Source organism: Coregonus lavaretus, assembly GCF_964263955.1.
Source record: "Coregonus lavaretus genome assembly, chromosome: 9".
Lineage (NCBI taxonomy): Eukaryota > Metazoa > Chordata > Actinopteri > Salmoniformes > Salmonidae > Coregonus > Coregonus lavaretus.
The window spans coordinates 13,672,882-13,689,342 of NC_139996.1; the positions used below are offsets into that span (position 1 = coordinate 13,672,882).

The 16,461-nt window shown below is 40.8% G+C and overlaps 1 protein-coding gene across 2 annotated transcripts in view; it reads right to left on the reverse strand.

Annotated features, from left to right (window-relative positions):
• Positions 1-14,671: 14,671 nt before the first annotated feature.
• ccdc73 (coiled-coil domain containing 73) overlaps positions 14,672-16,461 on the reverse strand; it is a 58,192-nt gene continuing 56,402 nt past the window's right edge. For both annotated transcript variants that reach the window (XM_084168158.1, XM_084168157.1), the window contains one exon: positions 14,672-15,238. In XM_084168158.1, coding sequence (XP_084024284.1) covers positions 14,942-15,238 — 297 coding nt within the window. In that variant the 3' untranslated portion in view covers positions 14,672-14,941. The remainder of the gene's footprint in view (positions 15,239-16,461) is intronic.

The following is a 16,461-nucleotide window of genomic DNA, read 5'->3' on the forward strand; positions in this document are numbered from 1 at the left end:
CGTTCTCTCAGCTCTGTCAATGGAGGAGAAAGAGTGGGAGAGGAAGACAGGAGGAGAGGGGTAGCCCTCTATTCCTTTACTCATGCGTCTGTTTTCTTTAGAGCCCACAAAGCTCAAATACAGACCCAGTGAGAAGGCTGGAGGAGGAGCCAAGGCCAATGAGCAAGAGGGATGAGTGCTGGGCTTCATTAATTTAGTACTGCCCCTCACTTTAAACGCCTATCTCTCTGTGCACTCTAAATGAGCCTGCACTCGTGTGTGTGTTTGTGAGTAAGAGAGAGAGAGAGAGAGAGAGAGAGAGAGAGAGAGAGAGAGAGAGAGAGAGAGAGAGAGAGAGAGAGAGAGAGAGAGAGAGAGAGAGAGAGAGAGAGAGAGAGAGAGAGAGAGAGAGAGAGAGAGAGAGAGAGAGAGAGAGAGAGAGAGAGAGAGAGAGAGAGAGAGAGAGAGAGAGAGAGAGAGAGAGAGAGAGAGAGAGGAGAGAGAGAGGTAAGCTCCATTTGAATAGAAAGAAGTTGGGGGATTTAGAAATAATAATACAATTGTACATCCTTTCACTAATCTTTTCGCAGCATGTCCAAATAAATTGTCAGTACCAATATTACTGCTTGATTTTAATTGAACAGGATTATTCATTGAATCTTTGGATGTTGCCTAATAGTTCGATTTTGAATTATTATTACTGTGTGTTTAACTTATTCCTGAGGTGGCTTATTTCTAATCATGAGCTTTATCCAACAAATAGGACATATGGGATGTTGATACATACTTTATATTACTGCATACGAAGAACAACAACATGTGTAGGCTATATGCTTCTGAAATAACAATATAATTTCACATCTCACATATTGTTGGTCATGTATAACTGGAACAGACACTTACATTAGCTAAAGCTTGTTAACGCAATTAAATCAATGTCTCTTTTTCATATAGTGCGACATGATGAGGATGTCGCCTTGGTTCAGTGAGATGCCCATAGCTGTCTCTCATATGCTTCCTCACTGCACGTAGCCTAGGCTGTATCATCAATACATTCAAAGTTGTCTATTGACGATTTTTTTTTTTGCCTAAATACAACATGAACAATGGAGTGACATTCTCGTCTCTCAAAATGATGTCATAGCCTGAATATGTTTTAACATTGATTAAATAAGCGGCTCCTATAAAGGTAAAACAATTTGTTTTTCGAGAGGTGCCTTAGTCAATTATCTTCTGATTGGTATATTTAATTGTTTTGACTAAATGTATTCTGATCATTCCTGTCATTTTTCTTAATCTCTAAACATTCTATGAAGTTTATCGAAAAAGTTGAAATTATCTCAGTCTAAAAGTTTATCAAAGTAGCCTATAATAATACAAATATTAGCCTACTACTACTAATAATAATAACGTATTATTATATTGTAGTGTTATATTATATTATACTTGTATTAATAATTACAAATTGCGCTCCTCAATTTGTAGTAGGCCTACATTTATAGGCTATTATTAATGTTTTGTCGATGGTGAAGTGACATTTCTAGACATGTCTATTTGTGTAAATTCTGTCAAAACAAGTTTGTGACATTGACACTGAAATGGAGGGTTAGGCTATACATCCTTGATTATGAATAAATGGCCAAGTATCTTCCTGTGTAAATTACCGGTATTTGCTACGGTGCTATGACTTAGAAAAGGCAACACATAATTTTTTGGTCCAAAACTAAACGAATTATATTATTTTAAAAACGTAGAAATACGCTGAAAGACTAAACATATAGGCCTAGCCTACCTCTTTACCTCGACTCCAGAGAGACATATTGTGCCATCGGAAAGCATCCAACAGCTTCTCTATAACGGAAGGGTATAGGCTATTGCAAAAAATTAAATGTTCACCTAAAATGCTCCCAGTGTAACACAGCATGGATTATGGCTATTTAATTGGGCTGGCCTACCGATTTTCCCTTGCATCTGATGATGGCACTGCAGCCGCTGAGTTGAGGAACTAGTCAAAACTTCACGTGGTTCATAATAATTCATGTAGCTAGCCTACATCAGCACAGTGAGAATTCCGTTTCGATTAGAGAGGAGTATATATGGCCAAGTCTTATCTATTTATAGCCTACCAAAAAAGGGCCACGCAAAACTCACATACAGGTGCTGACTCTTGGTTGAACTCTGACAAAGTTAAGAGAGTAACACAAAGACACTCGGCAACCATGAATGAACGTGACCACGACCCTATCTCGGCCAGTTGAGAATTTCAGGAATGTAATTGTCTAATGCATTCAAAAGGTAAATGGATGCATTTTAAGTCACAGAGCAATGGTAAATTGCTTGTCTGAAATAAACTTCGTCAACCAGCAAAGTGAAGAATGTGAAAAAGTGGATACAGAAAGTAATGGCTTTTGCCAAATCATGCCCATTCAGCTGCAAAGAAAATGTTAGGCTACTTTCCCTTCTGTGACAGTGCACTAACTCCCCTTTCCAACCCTGTGTCTGCTGTAACCCCATCCAGGACTTTAGTAAGGGAGAGAATAGGAATCCATCCACTAGTGGCCCATCTTCACCTGGGAGTGAAGCCTACTGTACGCCCACAAACAAGGACGCTTGCCCATATACACAAACACACATCACACCCACACACACTGTGTTCCTCACTCATCATAACCCCCAACAAGCAGTGTCCAACTGTACAACCAGGCAGAGACCCAGGAATCTGTCAGGCCCTGTGTCTGTATGGTCGTATTCCTCAGTGAGTTTACTGAGCTCAGTAATAAATAGCTGGGGAGACCCAGCTTTAGCCGGTTGGATGCTGGCAGACACAGCAGAATGCTGCATCAGAGTTCTATCAAAACACACTGCAACACAAAGGGAAAAACACAACACAACATAGTGTTTGTGAGGTTAGAGTCAGTGACTCACTGCTTTTGCTGGCAGAACAGAAATTGCTGTGAAAAGTGCTTATTGCAGAGGCAGGGCCGGCTCTAGCCTCTTGAGGGCCCTAAGTGAGATTTGGTTGTGTGGCCCCCCATTTCTTAAAACCTTTTTTTACATTTTAGTCATTTGTGCCCAACCGCCTCAATTCGGTCTTATGTAGCAAAATTTGAAATTGTGTTTTTTACATTGGATAAAAGTAGAGACTCAGAGCTAGAAAATGGTATATCCTACACTGCAGTTGAGGAGTAATGGGAAAGTAATTCTGCTTTGAAAGTTGATAAACTTGTAACCCCACTTTTGAGAAAATGGCAGACACTCTTATCCAGAGCAACTTACGGGAGCAATTAAGTACCTTGCTCAAGGGCACATCAACAGATTTTTCACCTAGTCGGCTCGGGGATTTGAACCAGTGACCTTTCGGTTAGTGGCCAAATACCCTTAACCTCACGGCAAAACATTGTAGTGGCCCCTCTCGACAGTGGAGAGAAAAATGTACGTTTTAAAGTTAATTTCCTGCAATTCTACACATTTTACCATGGGGCGGAGAAATGTTTGCAATTTTATGAAACAAATTATGCAATTCTACTAATTTTGCAATGGGGCAGAGATAAATTTTTGAAGTTTTAAAGCAAAATTCCTACAATTCTACACATTTTGCCATGACTTATGCCATGTTAATATGATATCTGAGTGAGGATGACTAGCAAAATAAACCTGGAGGTCAAGGCCCCTGGGCACATGCCCTCCGTGCCCTGTCGGTATTCGGTCATGATTACTACAAGTTTAGATAGCTGGCAAGACTAACTACCAATCAAAAAATTGACACAGCTAATTTTCAGATACTTGAGTGACTGACATAAGAAAAAAATTTGTGATATATATTTAAAATTTTAATTTTTTGCCTTCAGTATCGATAGCTAAATCATTCATTGCTGGACCAACAACATAGGGTGAAACAAAGCATGTTAACGAAGAAACATGTATTCTACCAATGGAAATGTTACAAATAGACCCCAATGTGTTGTACTATTTAATCACACAAGTAGTCCTTGAGCAGTCCCACTGTTTTTGATATATGACAGCTTTTAAGGTTATCTGTACTGCTTCTGGTCTTGCCAACTCCTCAGTGCTCATGGCAACACTGACACAAACAGCAGACATGGAAGAAAGTGAACTCAACATGGCATCCACCTCAATCTCCGTTTATATGGACATAAAAGTAGCTCATCATCACCACCGATTGCAACATTGTCAGCTCTGTTCTCAGTTACTGCCTCAATTTGTTACTTTACTTGCCAGAAATGTTCTTGCTGGGAATATTTCCCTGATAATTTTTAACATGGCATCAACTTTTCTCTTCATATAAATGAATGTCCAATACACTGTCAAACTGCCATAGGCCTAGATGGACATTTGGCCTATACTGCAGGATGACGTGTCAGAGTTTGGGGTTCCTAACAGAAGTATCCACTCTGCATCATTTCCCCCTCGACATCTTCCTTGTAGGGTACATAGTGGCCATCCTGTAACCAATTAGACAAGATATGCTCAATTTGTTCAGCATTTGGGCCGTGGTGCGGCCGGAAGCTTTGGCCTGAGGATATATGCAGCAGCTCTCGTTAAATTGATGAGCTGAGATAGTTTCTGACTTCACCATCTGGAATTCTAGTCTGGGGTTCTGCTAAAAGCTGCTGACCCATGATTCAACTCTTAAACTCAGGGAAGAGAACAAGAAAGAAAAAAGCCTGTCATGTTGGGAAGAGTCACTGTGTCAAAGTCCTTTATCTTACCATCAACAGGGGAGTTGGAAATTGGAGATTGGAGAGGGCTGAGTCTGAGGCAGGCTGGGGAAATAAAGACAGAGCTATAAGACAAGTCAGACTGCTGTTCATTCTAGTGGTGTACTGCAGAGCTTGGTCCCCGGTACCTTATGGTTTCACAGTTTAATGCTATGATATTTGATATTTGATATGATTGCCAGTAATAACTACATATGTATTATTTAAACATAAATGCAACAACTGTATTACTGTGAACATTTGTCCTTTCTTTCTTTGTGTTCTTTGTGTTCTGACAAATGGGCAGATCAATCATGATCATTATTTAGATGTTTGATAGGAAGGACTGAGAAATACCACAGATCTTGATAGCGAAGACTGAATGAGACACAAAGTTTCAGTCTCTCTCTCTCTTTCTTTTTGTCTAACACACACCCTTCTCCACTATTTCTTCTAAAAAGAGTAAAGGTTTAGCTATCCCAGAGGAACTCTGAGGCATTCCGTAGATGTCCGATCTGGCATTTCTTAAAAATATCAGAGATGAGTAATAGCTCCCAGGGCCATTTGAATGCATTTTTACTCTACAAACAACAAATTATCTTCAAATAAAACCTGACTGACTTTTACCCAAGTGCTTTTCAGTCTAAAAAACACACACCGGCTGTTTCATCAAAAAGGATGGACTTCAAGGTAGAACAGCAGCCCACTTCATTTGCTCTCTGCACTAATTGATAGCCCCAGTCGACTTTCAGTCATTTGATTAATCTGCAGTCTAAATCCACTGAGAGGCTCTAAAGAAAATGAGAAATGCTGCTTTTCATCCATTGTAGAGGACACTAAAGTTTGAATATACTTCTGGCGCCTTGAGGAAACAGGCAGCACTTGAAGTGACAATTTATTGTAAACATGGAGAGAATATGGCCTAACTTCAATGGTGTGCAGAACACTGCTGTTGAGGGCAGTCCGCAACAAACTGTACAGATGTTGCTACTGACAGAAAACACACCATTTTTGTCAAATGAATCCCCAAGTCTTCTTTATCAGCTTTTGACTAGCTTAAATGTATCTGAACCGCTTTGAAATACCACCTCCCGAGTGGCGCAGTGGTCTAAGGCACTGCATCGCAGTGCTAGCTGTGCCACTAGAGATCCTGGTTTGAATCCAGGCTCTGTCGTAGCCGGCCGCGACCGGGAGACCCATGGGGCGGCGCACAATTGGCCTAGCGTCGTCCAGGGTAGGGGAGGGAATGGCCAGCAGGGATGTAGCTCAGTTGGTAGAGCATGGTGTTTGCAACGCCAGGGTTGTGGGTTTGAAAAATACAAAAAATAATGTATGCACTCACTAACTGTAAGTTGCTCTGGATAAGAGCGTCTGCTAAATGACTAAAATGTAAATGTAAAATGAAATCCCCCAAAGTCTGCTTCAAAACAATGTCCCTCTGTTCACACTATCACTCTCTCACACACATCCACCACTAGCCTTAACCTAACTGTCTACTGCTCTACGTCTATCTCCACTGACTTCAAAGTCTACAGTAAATATAAATGGAAGATAGCGCGGGGGGGCTTTTTCAGAAAGCCCTCTTTTGTTCTGGCCCTGTAATTGAGGCTGGTGCCGTTAAGGCCCCTGGTCACTCCCATCTACACTATCTGCTGATACTACTGGGGTCAGTTGACAGCAGCACAGCTGGCTGGCAGCTTGGCCACAGACACAACAACATAAACACTAGTCAGGTGTTGGGGAGAGGAGAGAGAGCCTATATGGAGTGTCTCTCTCAGGATAGTAATGACTGATACAGACACTACCATAGGTGATAACAACAATCAAATCAAATCTAATTTTATTCGTCATGTACAGCAGGTATAAAAGGTGCAGTGAAATGCTTGTGTGCTAGCTAGCTCCCTCAACATTACAGTACAATAAGCAATAATAAAGAGTCAAATCAAAAATAACAAGTAATAGAAGAGGTAGTATGCAAAGTATTAAAAAGAGTGAGGTGGCCTTGGGCTGTTGGCCTTGGGGGCTGGTGTTCCACAATGCCCATTGTTAACTAACTGCTACAGAGGACTGACTACATGATCTCTTCAGCTGTACTGGCATTCATTTAATTCAATACTACATAACAAGTTTATACCCAAAACACAAAAACATAGTAGCTGCAGTAGTAAATGTTTCAACCTTTCACTAAGAGTATATTGGAGGAGCAACATGAGCCCCTCAGAGGGGAGAAATAGTGACATTCACTCATGTTTCTATCAACGCAATGCAAATTACAATAAGCCTAAACAAGGGACAACTCCACAGAAAAGTTACAGATGGGCCTCAACGTCTGGTCAGAAATAATACTGTAGCTTTCTGTTTGGGGGGTTTGATTTACAACCAGAAAGAGGATGATCTTAGAATAACCAGTGCAGGTGGTGTTGGATTTGGGCAGTGCAGTTGATAAGGCAAAGGCCGAAACTTGTGTGAGACTTGAGTATTTTAAAACACTGGCAACTCTTCAAAAGGCTGAATGAGGAAATATGCTGCTATTTGAGCGGATGTGGGAAGCTGTCCAACATTAGCTAAACACAGGGAGACTTGGAGAGATGAGCCAGTAAGCGCCGTATCAGCCAGAGTGGTACCGCCAGCTGCAGCACCATTAATTAATGTGCCTTGGTATGCTGCGAGTCAGACGACCTTGAATCCATGTCAAAAACACTACACTAAAACTATGACTGGAAACCACAAAAACATACCAATAGGAATATTTAGCAATGCAGTGCTAAGGATTCATAAGTCGTCATTTTGGTAATACTTTCTATGAACCACCAGTGTATATAACAAGTTCACACAGTGTCTACTGTACCTGTGTACAGTCACACAAACAACACTTCAATAACATCCATAGTGAATGATATCCCTTTAACTGTCTCTTAGTGAATTATATGAATTACTATAAGCCTTTATAACTGCTTATGGCTCCCTATAACAGCCTTTATAAACAATTTTCCCAGAACATTGTCTTTTTGTAAATGTCCCATAGGTATTCCTCAATTTACAATAGTAATTTACAATAGAGAAAGAGGAAAGTCCCATGTAGTATAAAACTGTGAGTTCTACATCCTAACAACACACTATCAATCTTCTGAGTTGAAATGGTTCGGTCTCTACTCTCTACGGTTTATGGGGAGGAGAAAGTGGAGAGAGCCTGGCTGCGGTTCAACAGACAGCACAAATTATGTTAGGTCGGCTCATTTCTTCAAAGATACCATCTCTGCGTATAAGAACGCCACAGCATCAGTTTAGTAGGAATCAAATACCAGGCCCACAAATCACAAAGCAGTGCTTGTCTGCTGCCAAATCCACAGTACTGAACTCTAAAAGTGAAGAACACGTCAGATGGTTGGTGTCAGCGATGGGATCCAACCCTGCTCGTAATAAATAAAGAACATATTGCTTTGATAAAAGTCAAAATGTTACAGTGTTTCAAATTGAAAACATCATCACCCAAGGACAAGGGTTTATTGGTGTGCTGCTGGGTTGTTTTGATCATGCCACTGCCTGGCTAATGTTTTGATTCCTCTGACTCACCAGGGAGATAATGATGTGTCACTTGATGATGATCTCAATTTGATCAATCTTTCATTGTTGGGTGGTGAGTGAGTCATGAGTTGTTGTAATATACGCAAGTAGTGATGTGGAAGCCACACTCAAGGTTATGTTCTGTTCCCTAAACATCATGTCCTTGTCACCTGTCCACAAGGCAGATACTGCAGTAGCTGCTAATAGGGAGTTGGGCTCAGCAAGATGACATTTCTGGCAAGATCGTTTGGCAGGAAAACTAAGAAGAGCACAGTTACATGAGAAGGTCTGTCTGTGTCTGCCGCTGGGTTCACTGGCTGGTCACTGTAGAGTTTCACACAGGAACCACATAGGCCTACAGCAGCCTCAATACAGGGACTTATCACTTATAGTAGCTACACAAAACCTCACTCCAGTTCCATGTGTCATGTGCATCACACATTCCTAAAGAAAAGTTAGACATTTTCCAGAATAATGTTATATTCTAACATATTTCCTATATTCTCTTTGTGTTATTGACAGATTTGACATCCTGACCAGCGGCCATTGCTCTGTGGAATTTTGTTTTTTTCGCCGTGCAGCGTCATCCATTATCAATGTAATGTTGTCTCATTCCTGGTCAGTGGCTGTGAGGCATTGTGTTCACTATCTAAACACAAACCTGCTGTGTCATGGCTCTCTCTCTTTCTAAATGAAGACAAAGAGCCATGCACATTTCTCAATTGGATAATTAATGAAGTAACATGTGATGATGGTGCGTTATGGTGTGTAATGTCTATCAAATGTGTGATACATGTAATATAAACGTGTATTTTTTGTATACAATATTAAATGATTGCAGATATTATGAAGACATTCAAATGTACTGTAGACCTTTTTTCTACCCCCCCCCCCCCCCCCCGATATACAGATATGTATAGCTTTTTTTGCTCTGGGAAAAACTACCAAAACTTCACTTCCGATGCTAATACAGTACAGAACACACCAAACAAATAAATAAACGTTGCTTATCACTGCTGAGGAATGGAAAAATGTACACAGTGGCACCAGCGAACCAGGAACTCCACTGATCTCAATCTGAAGACCTTTGACCCCATTTTTCCCCCAATCTGACAGGTCATTAAACGCTGAACTCTATATCATCAATCTGAAGGTCATCGATCAGATCTGATCGTTGTTTTGCTAAAGTTATTTACAGACTTTGTTATCAACAAATCTACATGCTATCCCTAAGAACTCAACAATTGAGAGGAAGTGAGTAGATCCTTGACTGTAACGTAGATGCAGGGAGTCAGGAAGCAAGTGCAGTTAGTGAGTTTAATGACGAAGAACATTGAACGATACAAAACAAGAAAAGCATTTAAACATGGATACATAAAGAATATTGCCTGGTGGGTGATAACAATGGAGTGCTATATAAAGGGGAAGTAATCAGGGAGGTGATGAAGTCCAGGTGTGCCTAATGAAGGATGTGGACGTGGACATGACATTGACAAAACAAGGAAGTGGGTAGATCCCTCCAAAGGCCATCCTTCCATACACAAAGTCTGTTATCATTATTAGTGACAAAAACACAATGGTAAAGACATTGTGTGGCATCCCATCCCCATGCCCCATCCATGCCAATGGGACAGGGATGGTGACTGAAAGATGGACAGGGGCTGTCAGCCAGGTGTTTTATGTACCTACCGATGCCTGTGTGAACATAGAGGAAGACTGTTTGGATCCCAGGAAGAGTAGCTACTGCCTTGGCAACAGCTAATGGGGATCCTAATAAAACACTAAATACTACCTGTTCCAGGCGCTGGTTCCTCATCACTGAGCCTCTCTAGGATGGCCTATAATATCCTCTATCCTTTCACTGAGCTGCCTCTCTCTGGAGCTCTGGAGCTTCTCCCTCCGGCATACCAGCAGCTCACTCAGACGTGGCCTTCTCTGATGAGCTCTTCTCTGGCCAGTGGGAACCAGAGTAAAGGGCCACAGTGCTGAAAACTGAGACTGGATCTACTAATTGAGTGATAATAATATGACCCGTTAGGAAGCAAATACAGATTTATTTATAGGAGTTAAGAAAGAGACCAAACCTCAAATTACACACTCCACATCTGTCATCTCATAACGTCCTCTTCCATCTCATATACTGTTATAATATCACCAAGACCCTGTACCAGGATCCAGATCCACACAAAAAAACAGAGAAAAGGTGAGAGAGGGAGCAAAAGGGACAGCTAACCTGGGATCAACACCCCCCAAGTCAGAGGCTCCATTCGTCAGAGAGGTGAAGTCGAGGGTCGCTTGGTGAGAGTAATAGAGCATGTCATTGAAGCCTCATCAGGAGGTTCTCTGGTTTGCTGGTAAAATAAGCAGATACCCTACAAGGAATGAAGGAAAGACAGTTTGCAAGTGTAAGTATATCGGATATTTGCTGGTTAAGTCAGAGATGTACATAATATTATGTGCTATGTTGAATACAGCAGTTTCCTAGAACGGTCATCTAAAAGCATCAAGAAAAATACTTTTACCAGCTAAAGTGCAGAGGGTACTTGGTATACAGTTTCAATCTTTAGATTATTCTGGTTATACAAGTAAAGTTCAGAGAGCATTCTATAAATGTATTTACATTTGACATGTGGAACATCGTTGCACTGGAAAAGATAGTGGAGAAAAGCAGTATTGAGAAACACATCGCACTTTTACACTGAATCACACACACACAGACACACAGTAGGCCTACTGTAACTTTAAACAAAACCGTATTTATTCTGTCATAAACTAACATTGACATGATTATAGAGGACAATGCTTTTTTTTATACCATACATATTTGAGCGTTTCGAAACATAATAAAAGCACTTTACAAGTCACTGTGATCTCCAGCCATGTTTCAACAATGAATAAATAGAAGAGCACTACTTAGTGAACAACAGAAAATCCCCTATCTCTAGAACATTTTACAAGTTGGTAACTAAATACATTTGTTGCTTAATGGATGTTGGCTTGTCATTCTGTGGTCATGATTAAGGAAGAGTAGTGCAGGCTGAGATTGAGGCCGAGACTAGGAGGGGAGGCTGGGGGCATTGGCAGTTTTACAAGATCCCCTGGAGTGAAGAAGTGTTCTCCATCATTTGGCTGCTAAGTCCTGCTGTGGGAGACTTATGAGCTGACACCTCAATGGGGACGCGGCTTAATGCAAGATGGCATATGAGTTAAGACCCAGCTCCAGTTCCTCCCTCAATCACAGCTAAAATGCTTAATACTTTATGGAGCTCCACACAGTCAGAGTTATTCCTACTACAGATATATGGCATTAGTGACATACCCGGCTGTGGGAGGATCATGTACCCATGTGATGCTCTCAACATTGTCTCAAATCAAAAACTTATGGCGTTGCCATGGTGTTCCTTGAGGAGTATTATTCAATCAGAGGAACCGTCCAAAGAGTATCAGCCTTACTTTCATATCTCTCTCACTAGAAGGATTTTTACCTGGGATATATCCAAATTTTCCTTGACTGATAATTTAGAGCAAAAAGTGAGAATGCGAAGACAGAAGGGGATGAGCTTATTTAAGAGCATATAAATGATGTAAAGTGTGAACTTTAAACCCGGATGACCTTTGACAGTGGGGGCCGGCCTAAGATGAAGTTCTCTATGCTCCCCATAGCAGACCCAGGAGAGGTGATGCACAGCTGTGCACATGCCCACAGGGAGACCAAGAGTATAGTCACTCATCTTAAACCTTGCAAGCAAAGGTAAAGACAGTTATTCATTGTCAAGTTGTGAGGTTTAGTACAGTAAGTGCTTGTAGAGTAGAGGCTGTATAATATCCCTTTTCTATCAATACTCAAGTGTATAACACTATAAAGTAGATGCGTAAAACTAATGCAAAAAAAGGCGAGGTCAAGGTTGTTGATCATTAAAACTATTGAAAATATAATCACAAGCAACCTAGCGTTGTTTGTGATTATATTTTCAATAGTTTTAATGATCCCTTCATACATCTTTGGTTTATGTATTAATCACATTGTTATAACACTCATCTGGGCAATTCTTTAAAAAACATCTAGAGGCACTATAAAATCAGCCCATTATAATGTACTCATGTACCCTAAGTATTTTATAGACCAGCAGCTGAAGTATTTCACTTCATGAGGCAGCGCACTTGGAGTGCCAGGATTGCACTCAAGCTTTACAGGACATTTTCTTCTCAATTTAATAATACTTCCTGGTTGGATTTATTGTGATGGCTTTTGAAGTAAAGACACATAATATGACAAAACCTAAAACCTCATGATATTCCACAAGCTCTAAAACCTCATGATATTCCACAAGCTCTAAAACCTCATGATATTCCACAAGCTCTAAAACCTCATGATATTCCACAAACTCTAAAACCTAATGATATTCCACAAGCTCTAAAACCTCATGATATTCCACAAGCTCTAAAACCTCATGATATTCCACAAGCTCTAAAACCTCATGATATTCCACAAGCTCTAAAACCTCATGATATTCCACAAGCTCTAAAACCTCATGATATTCCACAAGCTCTAAAACCTCATGATATTCCACAAGCTCTAAAACCTCATGATATTCCACAAGCACTGAGCATTTAGAGGGATCCGTTTAGTCCAAGGTTGCATAAAATTGGCAAATAGAATGTTTTCCCCGCTTATGCAGACTATTTAATAAAATGTGACTGTAAATCAGGAGTAAACTCAAAACTTGACTCAAACAGTAAAGATGTGTGACGAGGTGTTTGTTCGGGCTTTGAGGCTCATATCCTATGTGGGGAATACATGTTGAGCACATAAAAGTTCTCTCAACTTTACTCAACTTAGTTTTCAAACTCTGGCAGTAATTATTGCTCACACACTCACCTGTGATAGACAACAGTCTCTCTGGTCTCTATAGTATATATAAAAAATAAAAAATTACCAATAGCACAGGTAAGACATTCAAATTATAATTAGGAGAGAAAGGGCTGAAACAAATGACAGTCGATCATTGAGGTCTGTGATTCACACCCACCACAGTGAAAGAAGACTATACTGTATGTTTGCATGAGTTTGAACAGGTCGTCTTGTTCCCAGAGAGAGAGAGCACCTTCCTCAACCTTGTTTGCACTGGGTGTTATTCTAATGTTAGCTGATGCACAGGACTCAGTGGAGCACACAGAGAAGAGTAGAGCAGGGGCCTGGCTAATTTGCTTGGCACTCAGTGAGGAAACAGTGATGGAATGTGAATGTCAGCAGCCTCTTTATTTACACACTATATAAAACCAACTGGTAATTAACATCGGGGTCCTCCCGCGCTCAAGTGTAATTGACTGTTTCAAAGGACCACCGCTTCATAATCCTGGCTGTGTATTAAAATGACCCTGTCCATATTGCCCCATATCCCACCCTCCGTTTAAGGATAGGGGTCAGCACCACTGGCTGAGACACTCAAACACATAAGACTTCTTTATGAGGGCATTAACATTTTGACGTATTCATAATGGGTAAGTGCAGTAAGATGGACCTCGGCTCAGAGAGACCTTGTGCTACTGTCGAAGGTGTGTGGATTTTAGCTGTGCAAGGAATTTTGTTGAGGAATACAACTTGAGTATTAAGCCTACTGAGGATCTGTAGGAGCAAAACGAGTCTATAGGGGTAACTGTCTGAAAAGCCATTCTATTTCCATTTGTATTCTCCAGGGTTCTGTAGTGATACAAATTGGAAATTGCCATTATTTACACTTCTGCTGCATTTCAATTCGGCAAAAATATCCAATATTCTTTGGAGTACATTTGCCAGCATCTTCTGGCATCTATTTCAAAGTGATCATCCCAATCGCTAACTTACAGCATAGTAATTATCCATGGTTACAGTATAAGTGCTGTGGTGAAAGGCCAGTTTTCTTTTCTCTATTCACAACACCACTCTCTACACCTGCCCCGCAAGTTGAAATAAAATATCCACTTGTTAATCTTGACCGGTGAGGCCCGTGAGCAACATATGTTGTCAACTGTATCGCCCTAACGTGTCCATATGGTCTCTACTGCTTCCTAACAGGAGGGACATAAACTTAATGAGAAGCTCATTTGCATTTGTTAATTTGGGTTAATGTGTACTAATTGATTCTTGTTTAATAGTTGTGTATTCCAATTAGCCCAAGATATAGTTGCCCAGTGTGAGTGCACCTGCTGGAAACAAGTGGTGTTTCCTTCATTAAATTCCCCGAGGCACTGCCAGATTGGCTGTTGAGTAATTAAGAGTTAATTAGCTTGTAAACAATTAGGCAAAGCAATTTTCTTGCTACCTTTGTTTTTCTGTTTCAGTGTGTCGTATTGCAACGTAAGACTGCTGACTATCCTTTTAAACATACTTCTCAAGTCTATGACAATAGAGCTAAAACAAGCCAGGTACTGAAAATTAGGCTACTTTTAATATACAGAACTGTAGGTCAACAATAAACAGCATGGATCTATTAATAAATATGGTGAAATCCATAAATAAATCCATAAATAGATCCATAAATAAATACATACAAGAAACCACTTAAAATAATTTAACAATGCCTTCTTGCCTTAAGTGTTTTCAAATCTCAATAACAGAACATTTGATAGTTTGAACAAGTTTGATAGTGTGAACTTAATGTAATGATCAATAACTTAATGAAATCAACTCTAGTACTTCTTTACAACTGCATAGTTTCAATTTCATCCATTTTGCGTTTCTTTGGGAGTCTCAACCTCGCGGAGCACAGGAACGGCTCTATTTTAGCAATTTGGGCTCTGATGTTGGATTGCTGTGACTCCTCGTCGTCCTGTGAGCTGGGTGGGAAAGCCTCAGAAGCAGTCCCTCTGCTGAAGCTGGGGTGACATGGAGAGGAGATGGTCCTGGGGTAGTCCTGCCACAACCTGCTGCTGCCCATAGAGGAAGGGTTCGTGATGATAGGTAAAGCAGAGCTGACTGGGATGTGATCTCTGCTCTCCTGCAGAAATGAACACAATAGCCTACAGTTCATCACTGTGAAAATGTACAGTATATCCCTTTAGCAGGGGTCTTCAACCCACACCCAGGCAAACCGGCGACCCAGGGACCCCCTCATATGTTAGCAAAATAAGTAAATGGCAAGGAGAAGTAATCAACATTTTAAAATGAATCGATTTGGTAGATCGTTTTTCATTATTTTGACCTCCCCGCATAATAATTGGAAGAGGAAGTGTAAACTCTTACGTAGCATATTATCACGGCCTGATCTGTTTCACCTGTCTTGTGCTTGTCTCCACCCCCCACCAGGTATCTCCCATTTGTCCCCATTATCCCCTGTGTATTTATACCAGTGTTTTCTGTTTTTCTGTTGCCAGTTCGTCTTGTCCCGTCAACGCTTACCAGCATGTTTTCCCGTTTTCGAGCTTTTCTAGTTTCTGTTTTCTAGTCCTCCCAGTTCTGACCATTCTGCCTGCCCTGACCCTGAGCCTGCCTGCCGTTCTGTACCTGTTTAAAGCTGCCTTGGATTTCTGACCATTCTGCCTGCCCTGACCCTGAGCCTGCCTGCCATAATAAACATCTGTGATTCAAACTGTCTGCATCTGGGTCTTATCCTCAGTCCTGATACATATTAGATAAAAAGGTAACTCCAAACACATTTTCGCTAATAGCAGCTGTTCAGCTGGTTAAACAAAAGTTTGCCATGTGTTGGCAAAAACGTATTAAGGGCTCTATTCAATCAGTATTGCTGCACAATAGAAATGTAAAGGTACTTCCACGATACGGATTGAATAGAGCCCTAAGTCAAGCAAGCTTACCAGCAGTCAGCGGCACTTGCCCCGACTGGTACTCACGGGTGATTCTTCAAAGCCTATGTCAGATACTCCAGTGAGTGTAATTAGCTCCAATGAGTGTAATTGAGAAATAAATTGAGTTGAGAAATAAAGTTGACATCATTAGAGAGAAGATATGCTCCTGTTCAACCACAGTACCCCTGGTTGAACACCCCTGCCCTATAGCATTCCACTGCTGCTATCTTTCACCTTTGTGCCTTGCTGTTTATAATAAATACAATGTTATGAGCCATCTGGCCTTAAATAATAGATCCAAGTTGTTGCAATTGTCCCCCTACTGTATTGAGGGTCTTTCCCCTCATACATTAGACATGCTTGGTTATTTCTCTCTCAATTTACAGCACCTAGCTCTGATAAACAGCAGACTGAC